The 16,624-nt window shown below is 40.8% G+C and overlaps 2 protein-coding genes across 4 annotated transcripts in view; one reads left to right on the top strand and one right to left on the bottom strand.

Annotated features, from left to right (window-relative positions):
- The window catches only part of LOC133995278 (WD repeat-containing protein 70), a 40,373-nt gene extending 32,904 nt beyond the window's left edge, over positions 1-7,469 (top strand). Inside the window, exons 15-18 of the mRNA XM_062434615.1 lie at positions 512-591; positions 2,287-2,403; positions 5,139-5,301; positions 6,626-7,469. Of these exons, the coding sequence (XP_062290599.1) occupies positions 512-591; positions 2,287-2,403; positions 5,139-5,301; positions 6,626-6,713 (448 nt within the window). The 3' untranslated portion in view covers positions 6,714-7,469. The remainder of the gene's footprint in view (positions 1-511; positions 592-2,286; positions 2,404-5,138; positions 5,302-6,625) is intronic.
- A 4,895-nt stretch (positions 7,470-12,364) lies between these two features.
- Positions 12,365-15,720, bottom strand: gdnfa (glial cell derived neurotrophic factor a). Of its 3 annotated transcripts, none has more exons than XM_062435026.1 (3): positions 15,516-15,720; positions 12,725-12,946; positions 12,365-12,694 (listed from the first exon to the last, which is right to left on the bottom strand). In XM_062435026.1, the coding sequence occupies exons 1-3, from the start codon at positions 15,718-15,720 to the stop codon at positions 12,384-12,386; spliced, it is 738 nt and encodes a 245-aa protein (XP_062291010.1). In that variant the 3' UTR covers positions 12,365-12,383. The 3 variants fall into 3 exon arrangements, with proteins under 3 accessions (XP_062291010.1, XP_062291011.1, XP_062291009.1); XM_062435027.1 differs by having other exon boundaries at positions 12,365-12,670; positions 12,728-12,930; positions 15,632-15,720; XM_062435025.1 differs by having other exon boundaries at positions 12,365-12,946.
- Positions 15,721-16,624: the final 904 nt, after the last annotated feature.

Below are 16,624 nucleotides of genomic sequence, written 5' to 3'. Positions count from 1 at the left end.
CTCAGCTTGCTAGCAAAACAGTGTAAATATGAGCATAATGCCTCCCCAGTGCAAAGGTCCTGTGAGATTGAAAATGAAGTCACCAACTTGGCAGAAAAAACACTAAAGCAATTATTTGACCCAAATATTTGAAAATACTGATTAAGTTCATCATGTCTCTGTGGTGGTCGATACAGATAACATAACTGAATTATTCACTGCTGTTCCCAGTGAAGGAATATGTCAACCAGACGCTATTTATTTTGGAGTGATGCAGCCTTTTTTATATGCATCTTTAATTTTTATTGCCATGCCAACACGTTGTGAAGTATGCATACCTTTGACGACCACAGTCATAAAGCATTTAAATTAGTTTCTAATTCACTCTGTGTGTGAATTAGTGATAATGATGAAAAGATTAAAGAATTCTAGGACAGTGCAATACATCTTTTAACACCATATTGACCTTTTATTTCTTATGATACTGTACTTTCAAATAACTTCATTGATAACCATGTGTTTTTTTTCCCAGGGGGGCTAAACTGTGTGTAGTGAAGAGCCAGAGGAAAGAGAAACAAGCGGAGACGCTGACGCAAGATTACATCATTACACGTAAGTTTCTCCTCGTCTGCTCTCTTAGACGCAAGAAGAAAATAATTTGCCACTTAATGAACTTTGAATTTAATTCCTTGCTTTGTTGTCTTGTTTGTTCATGGCATGCAGATTCACACATCTCTCTCCCTTTAATCAGTAAACAGTTGGCAAGGTGATTGGTGGTGGAGTGCTATTCTAAAAAGCCCTCAGCAGTTTAGTCCACCTTGAGCCACTAACCCATCTGTTCAATATTGCTGTTCACATGATACAGCAGTGTGAGACAGACATCACCAAAAACAAGCCAGCCATCTTCCAAATGCATGATGTGATATTTGGAGCGTTTTCTTACTATAATCGATCTCTGACATAAAGAACAAAAATACCAATCCCTCTTTCTTGCTTCTCATGCACACAGAAACATTCAAAAGCTATCTCATACTATCCCGGGGGGGGGGGGCTTTGCGAGGAATGAGAGTGTGTTCAGGGCTTTCACAGGCCCATTAGCTGATGGAGTAGGGTGTGGATGAGAGGATCGACAGCCGCGGGGCACTGTGCCACGTGGCGGCCATGTGGTTCCAGTAACACCAGATCACGCTATGGACAGCCGCCTCTCCCACCGCTGCTGGCGTGATCTCTTCCTGGTCCACACCGCACACACGCTACCTGTCACCCTGTCATATCATCCACACACGAGGCTGTCATCTCTTTTGTGCGTGCTTCACTCTCCTCACCCCCAGACTGAAATCACGAACCCACACGAACAGAACAGCTGTCGGGCACTTGGTCTCTGATTGGCTGTGCGACACAATTCAGACCCCATTTATTGTTTGGGCTACGGCAGCCTTTTCATATCCATCATGTGATTTCATCGCCATGCCAACAGGGTGTGAAGTAGGCAGACATTTGACTGCCACATGCAGCGAGTGACGCACTTGATGCCCTGGCACTGGAAAATTAGAGGGGACAGGAAGCAAGTGATGGCCCATTGAGAAAAGCGAGGGAATCTGTTAACAGTAACCTTTTTGCTTAATGTAGCGTGGAGGAGAAGAATTAACACTGAACAGCGACAGGGTTCCTGAATGGAAAATCACTTTATCTAACCCTTTACTAAAGTGTCTCTTTGTTACCCCTGAGGATAAGAGCAGAGCATACACTCACTTTACACAAACACAAACGCTCATACACACACACACACACACACACACACACACACACACACACACACACACACTCTCCTTCGTGCACATCTTTAAGGGCACTCATTCACACTTACTCATGCACACATTCACTCACACTCTCGTGGCTTTAAGTGCTGGGGGCCTTTATTGTGATAGTGTTCACAAAAGTGTGAAGAGTGGTAGAGCGATTGTCTGAATCTAAACATGGGGGATATAATGAATATGTTGGTGTGCACTATGGCAGAAAGAGTACACAAGAGGGGAGATGCTACCAGAGGTCAACAGGTGTGTGTGTGTGGGTTTTTTTTTTTTTTGTTGGCTTTGCATAACTGCTGCAAGGTGTAGTAGTAAGTGAGATTATAAGGACATATTCTGTCTGCAAAATCTCAGCTTTTCATTTGTTTTCATTGGACTCCAAACAATGAACATATTGTCAGGTGTCCCGTTCGCTTATTTGTGCGTCTGTGTTATGTGATCTTACAGTTTGAGTTACCTAAGCAACTTGATTATCCTTGTTTACCTTGTGTGTCTCCAGCTCATGCCTTACCCATGTTCAGAGAGGCCCGACAGCGGAGTACTCGGAAACAGCTGGAGAAGGACAGACTTGACCCCAAGAAGTCCCACAAACCCGAGCCTCCTGTGTCTGGACCAGGTAACGTGCATTTCTTTTGTTTTTTCTCGCTTTTCTCAGTGCAAAACATGATATACGAGGCAAATTATGAGACAAAAATAGACGAGCTAAAAACAAAAAATGCACAACAAATGCTGTCATTAAATATAAATCCAGTAACAAGAGCTGTAGCTACAGTCCTGCAGTTGTTTTTGAAGCATATTAGTCATGTTCTTAACTGGATGAAAACATGATTCTGTTTGAGGCAGATGTACAAATCCACAGTTGTTGATGTGTTCTCTATTATGCAATCCAGCTGAAGTCAAGTGCTATAACAGCAATGCTCCCGCTTGGCCTCTCAAAGATTCATTGTAGGCTGCTGTTGCCTCATATTTTTTAACTGCTGGGAGATAAAGATGCATTGTGAACTTTGTGGTTGGACAGTTGATATTTTTACTGTAATACACACTTTCACCGATGCCACACTGTATGCATGATGGTGGATACAGTTTGAGCTTGGATCCAATAAGCCAGACAACATTTCGTGCTTCATTGTGTTCCAGCTGGCTCATTGCTGTTGTTTTTTTTTTACTGTCACTGTTTTTTCACAGCAAAATTTACTCCACAATGCAAAAAATAATAGTCTGGAACTTTTGTTTATTTTAAATATTTAGACATGGAGCAGGGGGGGAAAAGGGGGATTATAAAAAAAAATAAATCTTAAAATAGGAAAGTAACTAAAGGATTAGTCTAAAAGGTTATTTTTCAATATATCTATCTATCCTTTTTCTTTTCTGCTCAGCCTCTAGAGGGTTGTGACAGAGCTGGAGTCAATCTCCTTTCACATTGTGCCAGATCGGACAGGTTGCCAATCAATCACAAGGCAAACATATAGTACATAGACAGGCGATCCATTCACATCTACAGGCAATTTTAGAGTCACCAATCAACTCAACATGCATGTTCTTGGTTCGTGGGCACGAGCACCTGCAAACTCCACACAGTTGGTCCCCAGATGGCCGGGGGGTTCAAACCCAGAACCATCTGGTTGTGACGTGACAGCGTTAACAACTATTTTTTAATATCTGTGTTTCCTTCATCCTTCTTTGACAAGTTGTCCAGGTTACGAAATACTAAAGAAGTATATATGAGAGTATGAAAATGAGTGACAGAGATTGAGAGGAAGAGACAAACATGAAATGGTAAAAGACTGCAAATGAAAAAGGAACATTTGGGTCAATTTTATGGGAATAAGTTTGATAGCAGGGCAGTGGTTTCTGTAGGAGAGGCTGTTTTTATATTGTTTATCTTCTTTGTGAATTCACTTTCCAGAAGTTCAAGGTAATGTTTGGTGGTTGGTTCAGTGTTTACAAGCAAAGGAAAGAGGTGCCTCACAGTCCCTCAAAAAAAAAAACCCCATTGCCCAACTAGATCAGGAAGTCTCTGTGTTTAAGTATGTGAATGTATGTGTGTATGTGCATGTGCTCATGTCTCTTATCCTTGATCATTTAAGACAACCATAATAATGTTCTCCCTGGAAAGAAAGAGTTTTTCCCCTCCAAAAGCTCCATTAAAGGGGATCTATTATGCTTTTTCTTATTTTCAGTCATGTATATAAATGTTACAATGTCGGATGTTCATGTTCAATGTAGCCAAGTGTCAAATAATGAGGTAAACATATGGAGAAGTAATCCCTGCGAGTAAAAGCACTGGTCTCAGACTGCTCTGAACACCACAGGAAGGATCAGTGGAGCTTTTATGCCGCAAATCACAATAAAACTGTACAAAACAGACTTTTACACAGTAAGAAATACAAACCTCATAATGTGATGATCCACTAAATGTACAAAAAAAAACAGCACATAACTCTTATGCACAACTGAGCATGGTATAAAGTAATGGTAAAACATAATACAGTCTCATGACATTTAATAAACTAAAATATGTGATTATCAGTCCAGGTGATTACACCATTGAGGTAACATTACATTTCATCCTTATTGAAATTATCTGTTGCATTGAAATCAAGTTCAGGATCTCCATTTAGTTCTCAACAACTATCATATGGATGAAACTTGATACGTACAGTCCCGTCCTCCTCAGGATGAATTGTAATGACCTGGTGAACCCCTAACTTGACATTTATTATCATCATCATCATGTCAAAAAAACCAAATCTGACCAGATACCTACAAAGATAATGACATTGTCATTAGCCCCAGCTTTGTGAAATGTAAAGCAAACCTTTACTGAGATGTTAGCTAGTAGGTAAGCTAGCTATTTTCTGGTCTTTGATGCCTGGTGATGTCAGTGTCTATAGACTATAGGAGATAACGGATGATGACATCATCTGGCATCAAAGATGAGCCCATAGTGGACACCTTCAGGTCAGTCTGCTCTTCACTGGTGAAAGTCAGCCTTTAACCAGATTTTGGTTCCACTGCTCTTCTAATTTTCCATTATGTATTTTTTCAAGTGGTTTCTCAGAAGATGGACAACAATGTACTTTTCGGTCTGTCTCCATGATACCAACACTGAAGGCACCAAACTCAAGATTGCTCAAATTTATAAACACAGTGGCTTTAATTTAAGTGTTTTATGGATTATGGGTTACTTTTTATAATTATATTTGTGTGTGTTTGTGTGAGTTGCTTAAATAATACATCATTATGAAGTCATGTAAATTGTGTTTAATATAAGAACAGTTCCCTAAATGTGTTGTTTTTTTTTTTTTTTAAATGATCTGCATCTAATCCAGTAATCATGTGTCCTGACAGGTCGTGGAGGCAGAGTCGCAGCTCATGGTGGAACTCTGTCTTCATTCATTGTGAAGAACATCGCTTTAGACAAATCAGACGACAGTAATGCCAGAGAGGCCATCCTCCGTCACGCCAAAGAGGCTGCTGATAACCCTTACTGGGTCGCCCCGGCATACACAGAGTAAGAAAATATATGAATCATTCACATACTCTCATTTATATGTTTATCACTCATCTTGTCTTATTTCTGGGTTTGCTCTCATTTGCTGACAGTGTAAGATGAGTGCTGCTCAAAAAATTCATTTTTGGAGATTTCTGTCAAAACAGCTTTTTATGGCAATTAGATGGTGAGCACTTCTGTTCTGCAAATTGCTCAGTAGCCCCCGTTATTGTCATTATACCTACGAAAACCTCCTCTGAATGTTCTAGGTCTCTAGTTTGTGGTTGTAAAGTTTGACGAGGCTGTGTTTATCCTAGAGGTCACTTTAGGTTGTTTTATACAGTGAGGTCAAAAAATAATCTCATTACAATTAAATAGCTACTGTGGGGACTAATATTATCACACATGAATACAATTGGACTCATTGTACCCTCAAGTGTCTCAGCTTTCTAGGCATACCAAATGTATATAATTCTAAGACTGTTTAGGGTCTGCAGTAATGTTCAAATGCACCATTTTTAGAATAGGCATAAATAACACTTTCATACTGCAAACGCTACATTTATGCTAAACTGGCTTGGGTTAGCATAAAGTGGGTCTGTATGTAAAGGGGTGTCTCGTGGGTACCCATAGAGCCCATTTTCATTCAGATATTTTGGGGTGAGAGGTCAAGGGACCCCTTTGAAGATGGCCATGCTAGTTTTTCCCTCACCAAAATTTAGCCCAACTTTGGAGCATTATGGCCCCCTTCCTGATGGGCTAGACCTGACGTGGTTGGAACCAATGAGTGCCTTAGGTCCATCTTCACTCTAGCTTTAAAAGTGAGCCCACGACAGCCTCTGAAAGACAGCGATGTTGGCTGAGGACACCGGTGGAGTTTAAGAGGTTAAAGAGCTGCACAGTTTCACAGGTACACATTCAAACAGCAGAGAAGGAGATTAATGAACAGCTTTAGATCACTATCAGATTCAGACGGCTATGCAAGCACGAAACAAAGCTGTGAGCCAAATCTGTGCGGTATGTTTTAAATACTGCAAGCAAACCATCATTAGTTAACTATAATATACAAGTGATACACTTGACTGTAGATACATCAGATGAAGTACACCATTTTAGCCTGGCTGCAGGCTTCTCTCAGGCAGTAATGGTGATATCACTATCACTGCTCTCTGCTCTTTAGGAATTATATTAAACAACATTGAAATTCAGTGAAAGGCAGAAGGCAGATCTAGATTGCTCTGAGATTACATTTGCAGCCTGCACATCCCACCACTTATAAGCTAATATCAAAATAATAACCATTCGTTGTTCGTTAATGGAAGTTCCTTATTGTGAATCCCTTTAGGACCCAGCCAGAGCCTGTGTTTGCAGAGGAGTCGGACGAGGATGAGGAAGCTGAAAAGGAACCGGAGTGGAAGAAGCGCAAGATCTGAGGCTCTTGGATAGCAGTCAGGGTGGGCTAGTGGTTGGATATACAGCACGCTAACCACAAGGTCTCAGGATCAATCCCAAAACAAAACTACTGTCAGACACTCTGCAAAGGAGCATCAACTAAATGACTCAATAGTCCAGACTGTCCTCCTTTCAGCAGTCTTTCTTTAGGGTGTATGTACAGTATTTATGTACGTGCTTCTGTGTTAAGGGGCAGCACATAAATATGCTCACTGTGCAATCACAATATAACGTAAGTATCTGCTCCTTTCATGGCAATTCATCAACCACTGAAAGAACTTTTTTATGTCTGTTTTTTACTGTGTGGACTTCATTTCCATCATGTGTGTTGTCCTCTGCTCCCACATCTTTAAAAAGTTTGCTAATGCCTCATAAATTGCCTCCAGATTTTGTGGTCTGGTGCTGCCCATCAAAAATTTGCCAGTTTGTAAAAAAGTAAATTGCAAATAACTAAAACTTGCAGAAAAATGTACTTTTTGTTTTTAAAGGGTTTAGTTTTTTAAACTATGTTGTTTTGTTGGCTGTGATACAAAAAACCTTAATTCAACCATCTGCAAATTTAGATTTTTTTTCTACTTACTGTATTCCCCCTCGCAACCTAAATAAAGGAATTTATATATTGTTGTTAAAACAGTGAAATTCAACGTAAAGTCTAGAATCATAAATCTGCTTTTATTCACTAATCAAAGAAATTCTTTTACCGAAATGTTTTTCTTATGTAGGATCAAATCTGCAGATATACAGACATTAAAACATCAAAGCCAATAATGAGTCACTACTTCAAACAAGCTATTTTACCCACAATTGTTAAATTAGTTACATTTACTGCAAGTGCTACAGCCACTGATATATGAATCAAGGTTTGAGTCCATGAGATGTAACTTAAAGTACTACTACTAATCCTATAATAGTAGTCATAGCAATAGTAGTGCTATTATAATCAAGAATTAACTTCCAAATGGCTCTTATTCAATACAGTATGTGTTTATTACATTGTGTAATAACTAACTCTTCTGTTGTATGACAGTTCAACCTGTTATTGGCATTAACTACGTGGCGTGGCAGATCTCGGAGCTCTTTTTGAATTCCTTAAACGACCTGCACAGCGTCTATAAATATGTCAACTGACAGAGAAAACCACAACATACAGCTCTAATGAAAGCCATGTTTGTATTTTTTATACATTTGTCTGGAATGCAGCTTCTTCCTGCAACAACATACTACAGACGTAGCGCTTGTCTCTTAAGTACAACTCTTTAGTTAAAGGAGACGTTTGAGTCATATGGTAAAATTCAGCTTCATAAATTCTGCTCTACCAGGTTGTGACTCTTTATCATCTTCATACATTACATATCAGTGATTCAGCTGATGTTGCTGCTCGGTAACCTTCAGAGGGTGAAACTGTAGCTCTCTTAAATTCCTAGCCAACCAAAATTACAAGCAGACAATTGAATGTCTCGGATGTCCTGGCAATTCTCCCGTGGCTGTAAAAAACGAATGAGACAGAGACATTCTAGGATAAGAAATATAGGAAGGACTAGAACAATGAGCGATGTTTTTATGAGCAACTAAAGTGGAGAGGAGCTCAACTTTAGATATGGGTGTTTGGGGGTGGGGGTGGGGGTGGCGGGGGTTGGTCGATGCTGACGTCAAGCTCTTTTTTGTGAAGAAGAGTTCTCTCCAGCCAGCAGCAGGAGGTGAATAGTCACTGCTGTTTGATTCAAGTGGGTTAATCACTCCACCAGCAGCAGCAGGGAACAGACAGGGGAGAGTGATGAACCAGTTGGCATGTGGTGAGGAGAAACTGGTGTGACTGCCAGTGGTAACTAACCATGCTGAGATTTACAGTTTCACCTTTAAAACCTTGCCAACACCACTCAAACATTAAAAAATTACATTTGACAACAGGACACATCAAAAAACATGTGTCCTGGTTATTCAGAATAATCCACAGACCTCGTAAGCACCAATTACTCCCCCAGGTATATCGAGTCTAAAATCACATTTAACTTAACTTAAGAATATAAAAATGTTGAACCCAGATGTGTTGATGTTAGTGTTGTTACTGTTTCCAAATCCCTTTAAAAAAAGACCAAAACTAATCAGTTTGTCTTTTGATACTTTCTGTCTTTCTTTGCCCTCTCTGTGGTTTTCAGCCAAAGCCAATATGTTCCTTCTTAAGGCTTAAATCTCCAAAAAAAAATGCATCATGAATACACAACAGCTGGGCACTGTACTCACAGTAAATTGTTTATTTATTAGGGACTATTTTCAGCCACAGATTTGGTGAACTTGGGGAGTATTTATGGCAGAGGGACAGTGTACAGTATGTAGGAGTGACTCAAAAATAAACTACAGTGCCCCCCATGTTTATCATCATTCATGAACATGTCATCCAGAACGACAATGTGGCTATTTTCTTTTTTTTTTAAATCGTTTTCTGAATACAACTGAATAAGGAATGAGCTGTTCAGGCTTTAGGTACACATGATGATATTTGTTAATTAATTCATTTCTGGTTTAAATCTTTTATTGGAATTTGTTGACAATATAAAATAAAAGCAGAATTATCCTCGAAGTCACAAACATTTGGACAAAATCGAATAGTTTTGACCTAGTAAATTCCCCGAACTATTGACCTCAGCATGTAAGATATATTTCATAGTGTTTATGATCAGATTTTTAATGGTCAGTATTTATGATAACATTTGAAAATGAACTTTGGACTCGCTATGACGGGGAGTTGTGACTAGACTTGGAGATGACTCTAAGCTATACGTTGTATACACACCTTGAGCCCCATGCTTAATGACTCACCGTCTGAACCTCTGCCATTTTCTCATCAGCATTTACATATCTTCTTTGCACAGTGGAAACATTCTTGAGCTCCTTGATTTACAACTCAGTTGCGCTTTACAGCTAGCTTTTGTTTACTGTACGACCCCGGGCCGGTGTTCAGGAATGCAGAACAGGAGGGGACACCGCGCAGTAGAGGCCATCTCTCAAACCGTCCCCACAAAGTCTCCATTTAACCCAAATTTTCATCCTCAATTTTTACATGATGCTTGTGTAAACATACCCCAGGCAAATTAGCACCATCTGGCACTGAGGGGGGGGGGGGGGGGGGGGATTATTATTATTGTGCGTGGCAGAATACCAGACGAACGCTCATTTAATAGAAACAAGTTTAATTCTGTAAAAAGTTATAAAATGAATATTGTACAAAAATAAAGTTTGCCGAGAGCTTTGGTTCTGTAACACAAAACAAGTGAGACGACATGACAGGTCATTTTTTTTTCACAGAGGTGTTAACACAAATGCAAATCCTTTTTTCTTCTAATATTAACACTGAGGATTCCTTCGCGTCGTTACCTTTCCGCTCGTTTACCTTTTGCATTACAACCAGACGTGTAATCGCTAAGAGACAGTTGAGCAAACAGTCATGAAGATGATGAGAGAGCTAGTGGTCACCGTTTACACACTTTAACGTATGGTATCGGAGAGTAGCGAGGTGCTCCGAGGCTTCTGGGAAGTCTCCTAACTGCACATTCTCATCTGGAAAGGCTTATACACGAATCTGTTGTTAAAGGGGAAGATGATCCAATTGATGAGGTATGCTGTGATAAAAGCTAGAGGTTTTTTTTTTTTCTCCCTTCTCTGTGTAGTGTTTGGCCTAAATTCAGCTTGATGCAGTGGATTTGTTCTGTGTGTGCAGGGGGATTACACAGTAAAGCTGGCTTGCTTGCTGCTGGGTGGGCACAGATACCTTGGTCCCTAATCCGTGCTAACATCAAGACCTACCCGAGGACTCTCTTTGTTCCACTAAAGCGATCCCCCTCGCAGGGTCTCGATGGGCACAGCAACATACTTTCAAAGAGTCTTCTGTTATCCCGGTTGTATATTTCCGCTACGGTTTGGGAATAAACTTGGCCGAACAAGTTAATGCATGTAAAAAAAAAAAAGCGGGTTGAGCCTACTTATTTTCTTCCCTCTGTAATTCAAAAACATAATCTCATGTTGAAACATCCAGTCTTGAGATCTTGACATCGGTGTCACGACGACAGCCGCTACAGTAGCTAAAGCTTCCTTAACCTGCCTTCACCAAAATGCCTTTGCCAGCGGGGATATTTGGTTAAGACTCATGTTAGAGGATCACTTTCAAATCCCCTTTCAGGGAATAAGACCTGTCTGTCAGAGCTGAGACAGAAACACAGTCAGTCCCGTGAACTTTAAAGCCTATTGGGACAGTAACTGCTACAAAGCCTTTGCTCAGACTTGGTGCAAGGCCAGAGTGAGGTTTCGGGTAACGCATGCTGATCGGCAGGCATTCTAGCAGCTTCTGTACTTTTATGACTCAAAGGATGGATCCTCAAAGGCACCTACAGATCCTCAGAGGCCCACTACTCTCGTGTTGACTTTATATTTCAATTAGAAGATGTCATGGCTCCCTATAAAGCAACAATTCTGGTCAGTTGTTTGGAGTGAGACTACAACTATTCTAGATTATGACTTTGAAAATTGTGAAAAATAAACAGCAGCAGAATTGTATGCCTCCTTGTAAACATATAACGGCGTGTGATTGATTATGAGTCCCAGGTGGTGTGAGTTGCGTGGTCATATTGGGGGGAAATGAGGTTAACGTCCCCCCCAAAATGTTACAAAAAGATCAATTCTAACAAAAAGCTTCTATTGGTCCCCTCCTCTGTGTCTCTTTCTACCTTTTGCTTTACTTGATAGTTAATGATGATCTTTTTTTTTTTGGATGTATGGGTTGAGATACTCTGGAATCTAAGTGAAGTGAATAAGTGTTATTAGGAGTGAGTGTTTTGCAGTTCTGGATCACCTTGTAAGATTTTGTTGAGAAAAATGCTCCATTTTGGCACCATCCAGGACAAAACAAAGCTTTTAAATAAATAAGAAAAATGACAATTTCTTTCATAAAATGGATTGAAATAAATAACAATAAGTTAATTCCATCTTAATAAATATACCTCTTACACACATGTGTATATATATGTATATAGTATATATTTATATAAATGATAGGATTTTATGCAGATGCGTTGCACCAAAAAGTCTTTGCTGAACGCTGGTGTGGTACTTCTCATCCCTTGGCTCTGAACGTAAATGTCAATATCCAGACTACGCAGTGGAAGTGATTTAGGTTGCAGCTGAATATACTCCTCCAATCCCTGTGAGTCTTAGGAGCCAGCTATGGAAAAACTGATCTTCCCGGGAAAATGAATTCTTCCAGACAAAAAAGAAAAAGCCAAAAGTTTTCAACACGTTTTTTCTTCACTCTCACCTTTTTTAGAAAAAGCCCAGTGAGCAAATCTGGAAGTGTAACAGTATTGTTTCTTCTGCATTGGTACACACCTCATACGAGTACAGACTTGACAAAGTTAAATGTACAGTTTACAGTTTTTTAGCGGCTGCTCCGATGTCTTTCAGGTCACAGAAATGTCAGCGAACTCACCTGTGTGTCTGCTTTGATGATTACTGACAAAAATGAGACACAATGCATTCCCTTTTCATCCTCGTGTGCACATTTCCAACAGTGTTTTTTCCTGTGTTTGCAGCACCAGCTTATAAAAAGGTGTTCACTGGTGCAGGGTCATGTCTGTGATTATGTCACGTCCAATGTGACTTCCTCAGACACAGCCACACTTCCTGGCAGAATGTTTCTTCAGTGTGTGATACACCACGTTGTCGTCCAAGAAAGATAAGTCATCGTCGAAAGCGATCGGTCGACAGCAGGTGCGAGAGGGTGTGTCTTTGTCCAACTTCTTGTTGTGTGTGAGGTTGTTGAGGATCTTGTCGTAGTTGGTCTCCGCCTCCACGCAGGGGCCGCTGCAGTACCGGAAGATCAGCTCCTCTTTAGTCTGATAGCCCAACCCCAAGTCCGTCACATTGAGATGGACTTCCTTCAGCAAGCAGCCTCGAGTCTGCACTGATATCCTCTCTCTCCCCCTCTCGCTTCGGCCTCCTTTACTACCTCGGCTTCCCCCTCGCCCCCGACCTCGCCTCCTGTCGCCATGTCCTCTGCCCTCGCCTCTCGAGCTTCCTGTGTTTGCTGCTCCTCTCTGTCTCTGCTCCCTCCGTCCCCTGGGGCCCCCGCCGCTGGGATCTGATGATCTCCGGAGTCTGCCGATGGTAGCCTCTATAAAATCCATTACATCATCGAACTGATCTGGATAGGGACCTGTGATGTCATCTAGAAGATAGAGAAGAAACAGGTTCACTTATAGAGCTGGTATTAAAATCTAAATAAAGGAACACCGTCTGTGATTTACTGTGATCACAAGCTGTATGAGATGTGAAGGCAGGATGTTAACCATCCATGTGACAACTATTTAATACAAATTATAACACAGCTAATGTATGACATTGCACATTAATGCACATTAAAATTACATGGTGCAGAAGTGCAACATTATAGACTTGCAGAAAATACAAAAAAATGAAATATAAGTTGTATTTACATAAATGTACAAATCCAGATAACACTGTTTATGTACCTGGACAACTAATAATAATTCAACAAACCATCTGGACTGAAATGCAATTTGTGCAGAAAAGAATGATGAATACTGTTGTTGACAGAACATGTTATACATGGTTATACGCCTGGCTAAAGGTCCAAAAAACACGTGCTGACACAAATGCAGACAAAATCCATAAATACTGAGAAATGTGCAGATCAGAAATGGTACATGCTGATTTATAGATTAGTCTCAGACGGAGGAATGCAGGAGGCAGTCCAGGGTTTGTTCACACTGACGTACAGGTGCCCTGCTGTAACTCCTTCCAATATGGCTGAGAGTATGTTGAGGGGATGAGTTGGAGACTGGAGGTCAGAGAGTGTTGTCAGTTCCAGTTAGTGATTTGCTTTTGCCAGATAGGAAGACAAAATGTGCACCTGTATTAATGGGATGAGGGCAGATTTGAAGCTGCATTAACAACATGGCCAGATGATATTTTCACGTGGCACAGACCAATCACACCACCAAGAGAGATGCAGTGTGACTTTTTTTAGTTATTTAAATCTTTGATGAATGTAATTTTAGAATCCTGAGACTTCAAAGGCCAAATAAAAGGAAATCATATGCTTTGAGTCATTTAGATGCAGTAGATTGCAATCTGCTTGAAACTCAAAACATGCATCAGCACAGCTCTCAGCCATCTGCTGCGAGAAGCGATCAGGGCTCACTGAAAGTCTTAAAACCCTCCTGCATTACACGCTGATTCTATTATAGAGAAACGTCTCTCCTACTCTGATGCCTGTAGGTCTGACGGCAATTAACTATGAAGATCGAGGAGGTGTTTTCTGATATGAATCAATTAGTCTAATGTCTGTGCGTGTGTGTGTCATCATGCTACATGTGTGTCAAGCAGTCAGGGCAGCGGGGTGCGATGTCTGGCAGGTGGTGTTGCGGTTAACGTTGCTTCTTTATTGCAGTGTCACCTAACTCTCCTCTCTTACCTGTTCCTCTGGCAGAGCACGGGCTACCTGATCCGCCTGTGCTACACAGCTGATTGGGCTGCCGCTCACATATCAGGTGATGCAGGGCCAATCTGTTTAGACACACCTGCCCTTTGATTTAGACACCTCCTATTGTATGTCAGTTGACAGGCAGGGTTGCTACAGTGTACACCTGCTGACAGACTGGGCTGGTGGCAGCAAATCGTGCAATTCATGGCGCAACTCTTGCAACTCGTTTTCTTTTAGCTTGTTTTTCTGTTGCCTGTATAGATTTTTGTCTTAAAACTAAAAACCCTCCCTGTTCTCTGACTTTACGCGCAAACCGAAAGACCCTCCCCCCTCTTTGAGCTACAGTGTTGTTTACACTATTAGTGCATAGTTAATGGTCTTGGGTTACACAGCAGATCAGTGATGTCACTGCCGTCCAAACAGAATATGAGGTGGCAGGACAAACATTTGTCCAAATGTTCCATTCCTTATCTAGTTCTTGGCCGCGTTTACTTCTGTGTGAAGATGATACAGTGTCACATTGATCTAAACAAAATAAATTCCTGCCCACCATCGCTGTTAAAATGAACATAAACACAGAACTCTAACTTGATGCTTCAAACTTTCCAGTGTTGACCAGTCTCTCTCCTCAGAATCCCTGTGATCTGGTTCACCCCGCCGTCTCTAAAACATGCCATGATTTCTGACTTTTGGCAGAGGGGAAAAAGGTCATGGCTCTCTGAGTCGCAGAGAGGCAGAGGTGAACATAAACAACGGGAGAGAGGTGAAAATGTTTGGGATTGGAACTGTTCGTACTCTTATTCATGCTGCTTGCTTGTTTTGACATCAGTGTGATGTAACCCACAGCAGCAATAAAACACAAATTAAGATCTTCCGTCTGATAACCTGCCTTTCTGACAGCCTTATCAATGTAGGACTCTCCAGCAGCGGCTCACCCCACTGCATATCACTGTATGTGCAGTTTCTCAAGTGTAATTAGTCAAGAAAGGGCAAATTACTTCCCAGTAAATCGACTAACACACATGTCTGAATTGCTCTGGTAACAAAATGCAACTGTGAGGTAATGTGGTCCTGACTGATTAAAATCCTCTCAAAAGTCAAAACATGGCAGTGCATGCTAACAATGATTTCCTTTATGTCTTATTGTTACATGCATGTTGCATGAAGTTTGCACAAACGGTGCATGTCTATAGTGTGATCCCCATATGGGCCAATTATCCACCATTCAAGAGACTAACACAGTGACTGCACATCACTAAAAGATTCTGTCCGAACATGCCGTGTGCATTACATTGATCTTCCATGGAGATCTCCTGCAGGTTGTGGTCTTTGCGCTGGAACTTTGGCTCGTCGTCCTCCACAGACAGGGACGCAGAATCACTGTAGCTGTTGGGGAAATAAGTCCTCTTGGCTGGCTGAGTGTTTTGGTAGAGAGGCCGTGTAGCAACAGAGCTCAGGAGCAACAAACACGTGGCCAAAACATCCCATAACTTCATCTTAGACTCAGTTCCTATGAAGAAAGCTGCAAAGAAGAAGATTTTATTTGAAATAGGGAGACAAAACAAATCAAGTAGAAACAAAACAATTTGAAACATTTTCTAAACTCACGCACAATAAGAATGTAGGACAGCAATTGTTTATCATGGAGTCAGCAAAGTGCCTGATATTGTGTTGTGGCCAGAACTACCCTGACTCATTCTGTATTAATAACTATGTGTCATCATGTCAAATCTTTGATCATTCACTTTGTCTCCTAGTGGGATTTGTTGTAAATACCACTGTAGACACACCAGAAATCCTGAGTCAATCAATCAAAATGAGAAACGGCCCATAAGAAACTTAAATCGATGCACCTGATGTAACATATCCACACACTATGAAAACAATAATGCGTAAATGTGTGCGTAAAGTATTGCATTGTTTTACAATTACAAACAACATTTGTGATTAATCAACAGCCCGACACTTTTTTATTCTCTAGTGAGGATCAGACCTATTAGTATTATATGGTATATAAGTGTTTTGGTATTAGGCCAGCTCTTGCTACTTGTAATGAGGCACGGAGGGTGCGCCTCGCACAAAAATGCGTTGGTTAAAGCACGCACCAAAGCGTGTTGGCAACGATAGCCTAAATAATGGTGCAAGTTGGCCAGATGGCGATCGCCAAAGCTTACGTGACTCTGTCTAATGGCATGTTGAGTCTGCAGTAAACCTAAACAGCTATGCATGGATAAATACTGGGCTTAAACATGCTATACAAAAGTCCTAACAACTGTCTTCACAAATGCACAAGTTGCATTTCTCATCTTTCCACGAAAAGCTCTAAAGTGAGGCTCGTGTCATTGGCGCACAAATAATCAAAGAATATTAAAGTATTTACTTTTTCACTTAGTAATTTTA

Source organism: Scomber scombrus, chromosome 15 (assembly GCF_963691925.1).
Source record: "Scomber scombrus chromosome 15, fScoSco1.1, whole genome shotgun sequence".
NCBI lineage: Eukaryota > Metazoa > Chordata > Actinopteri > Scombriformes > Scombridae > Scomber > Scomber scombrus.
This window is presented reverse-complemented; position numbering and strand designations above follow the sequence as displayed.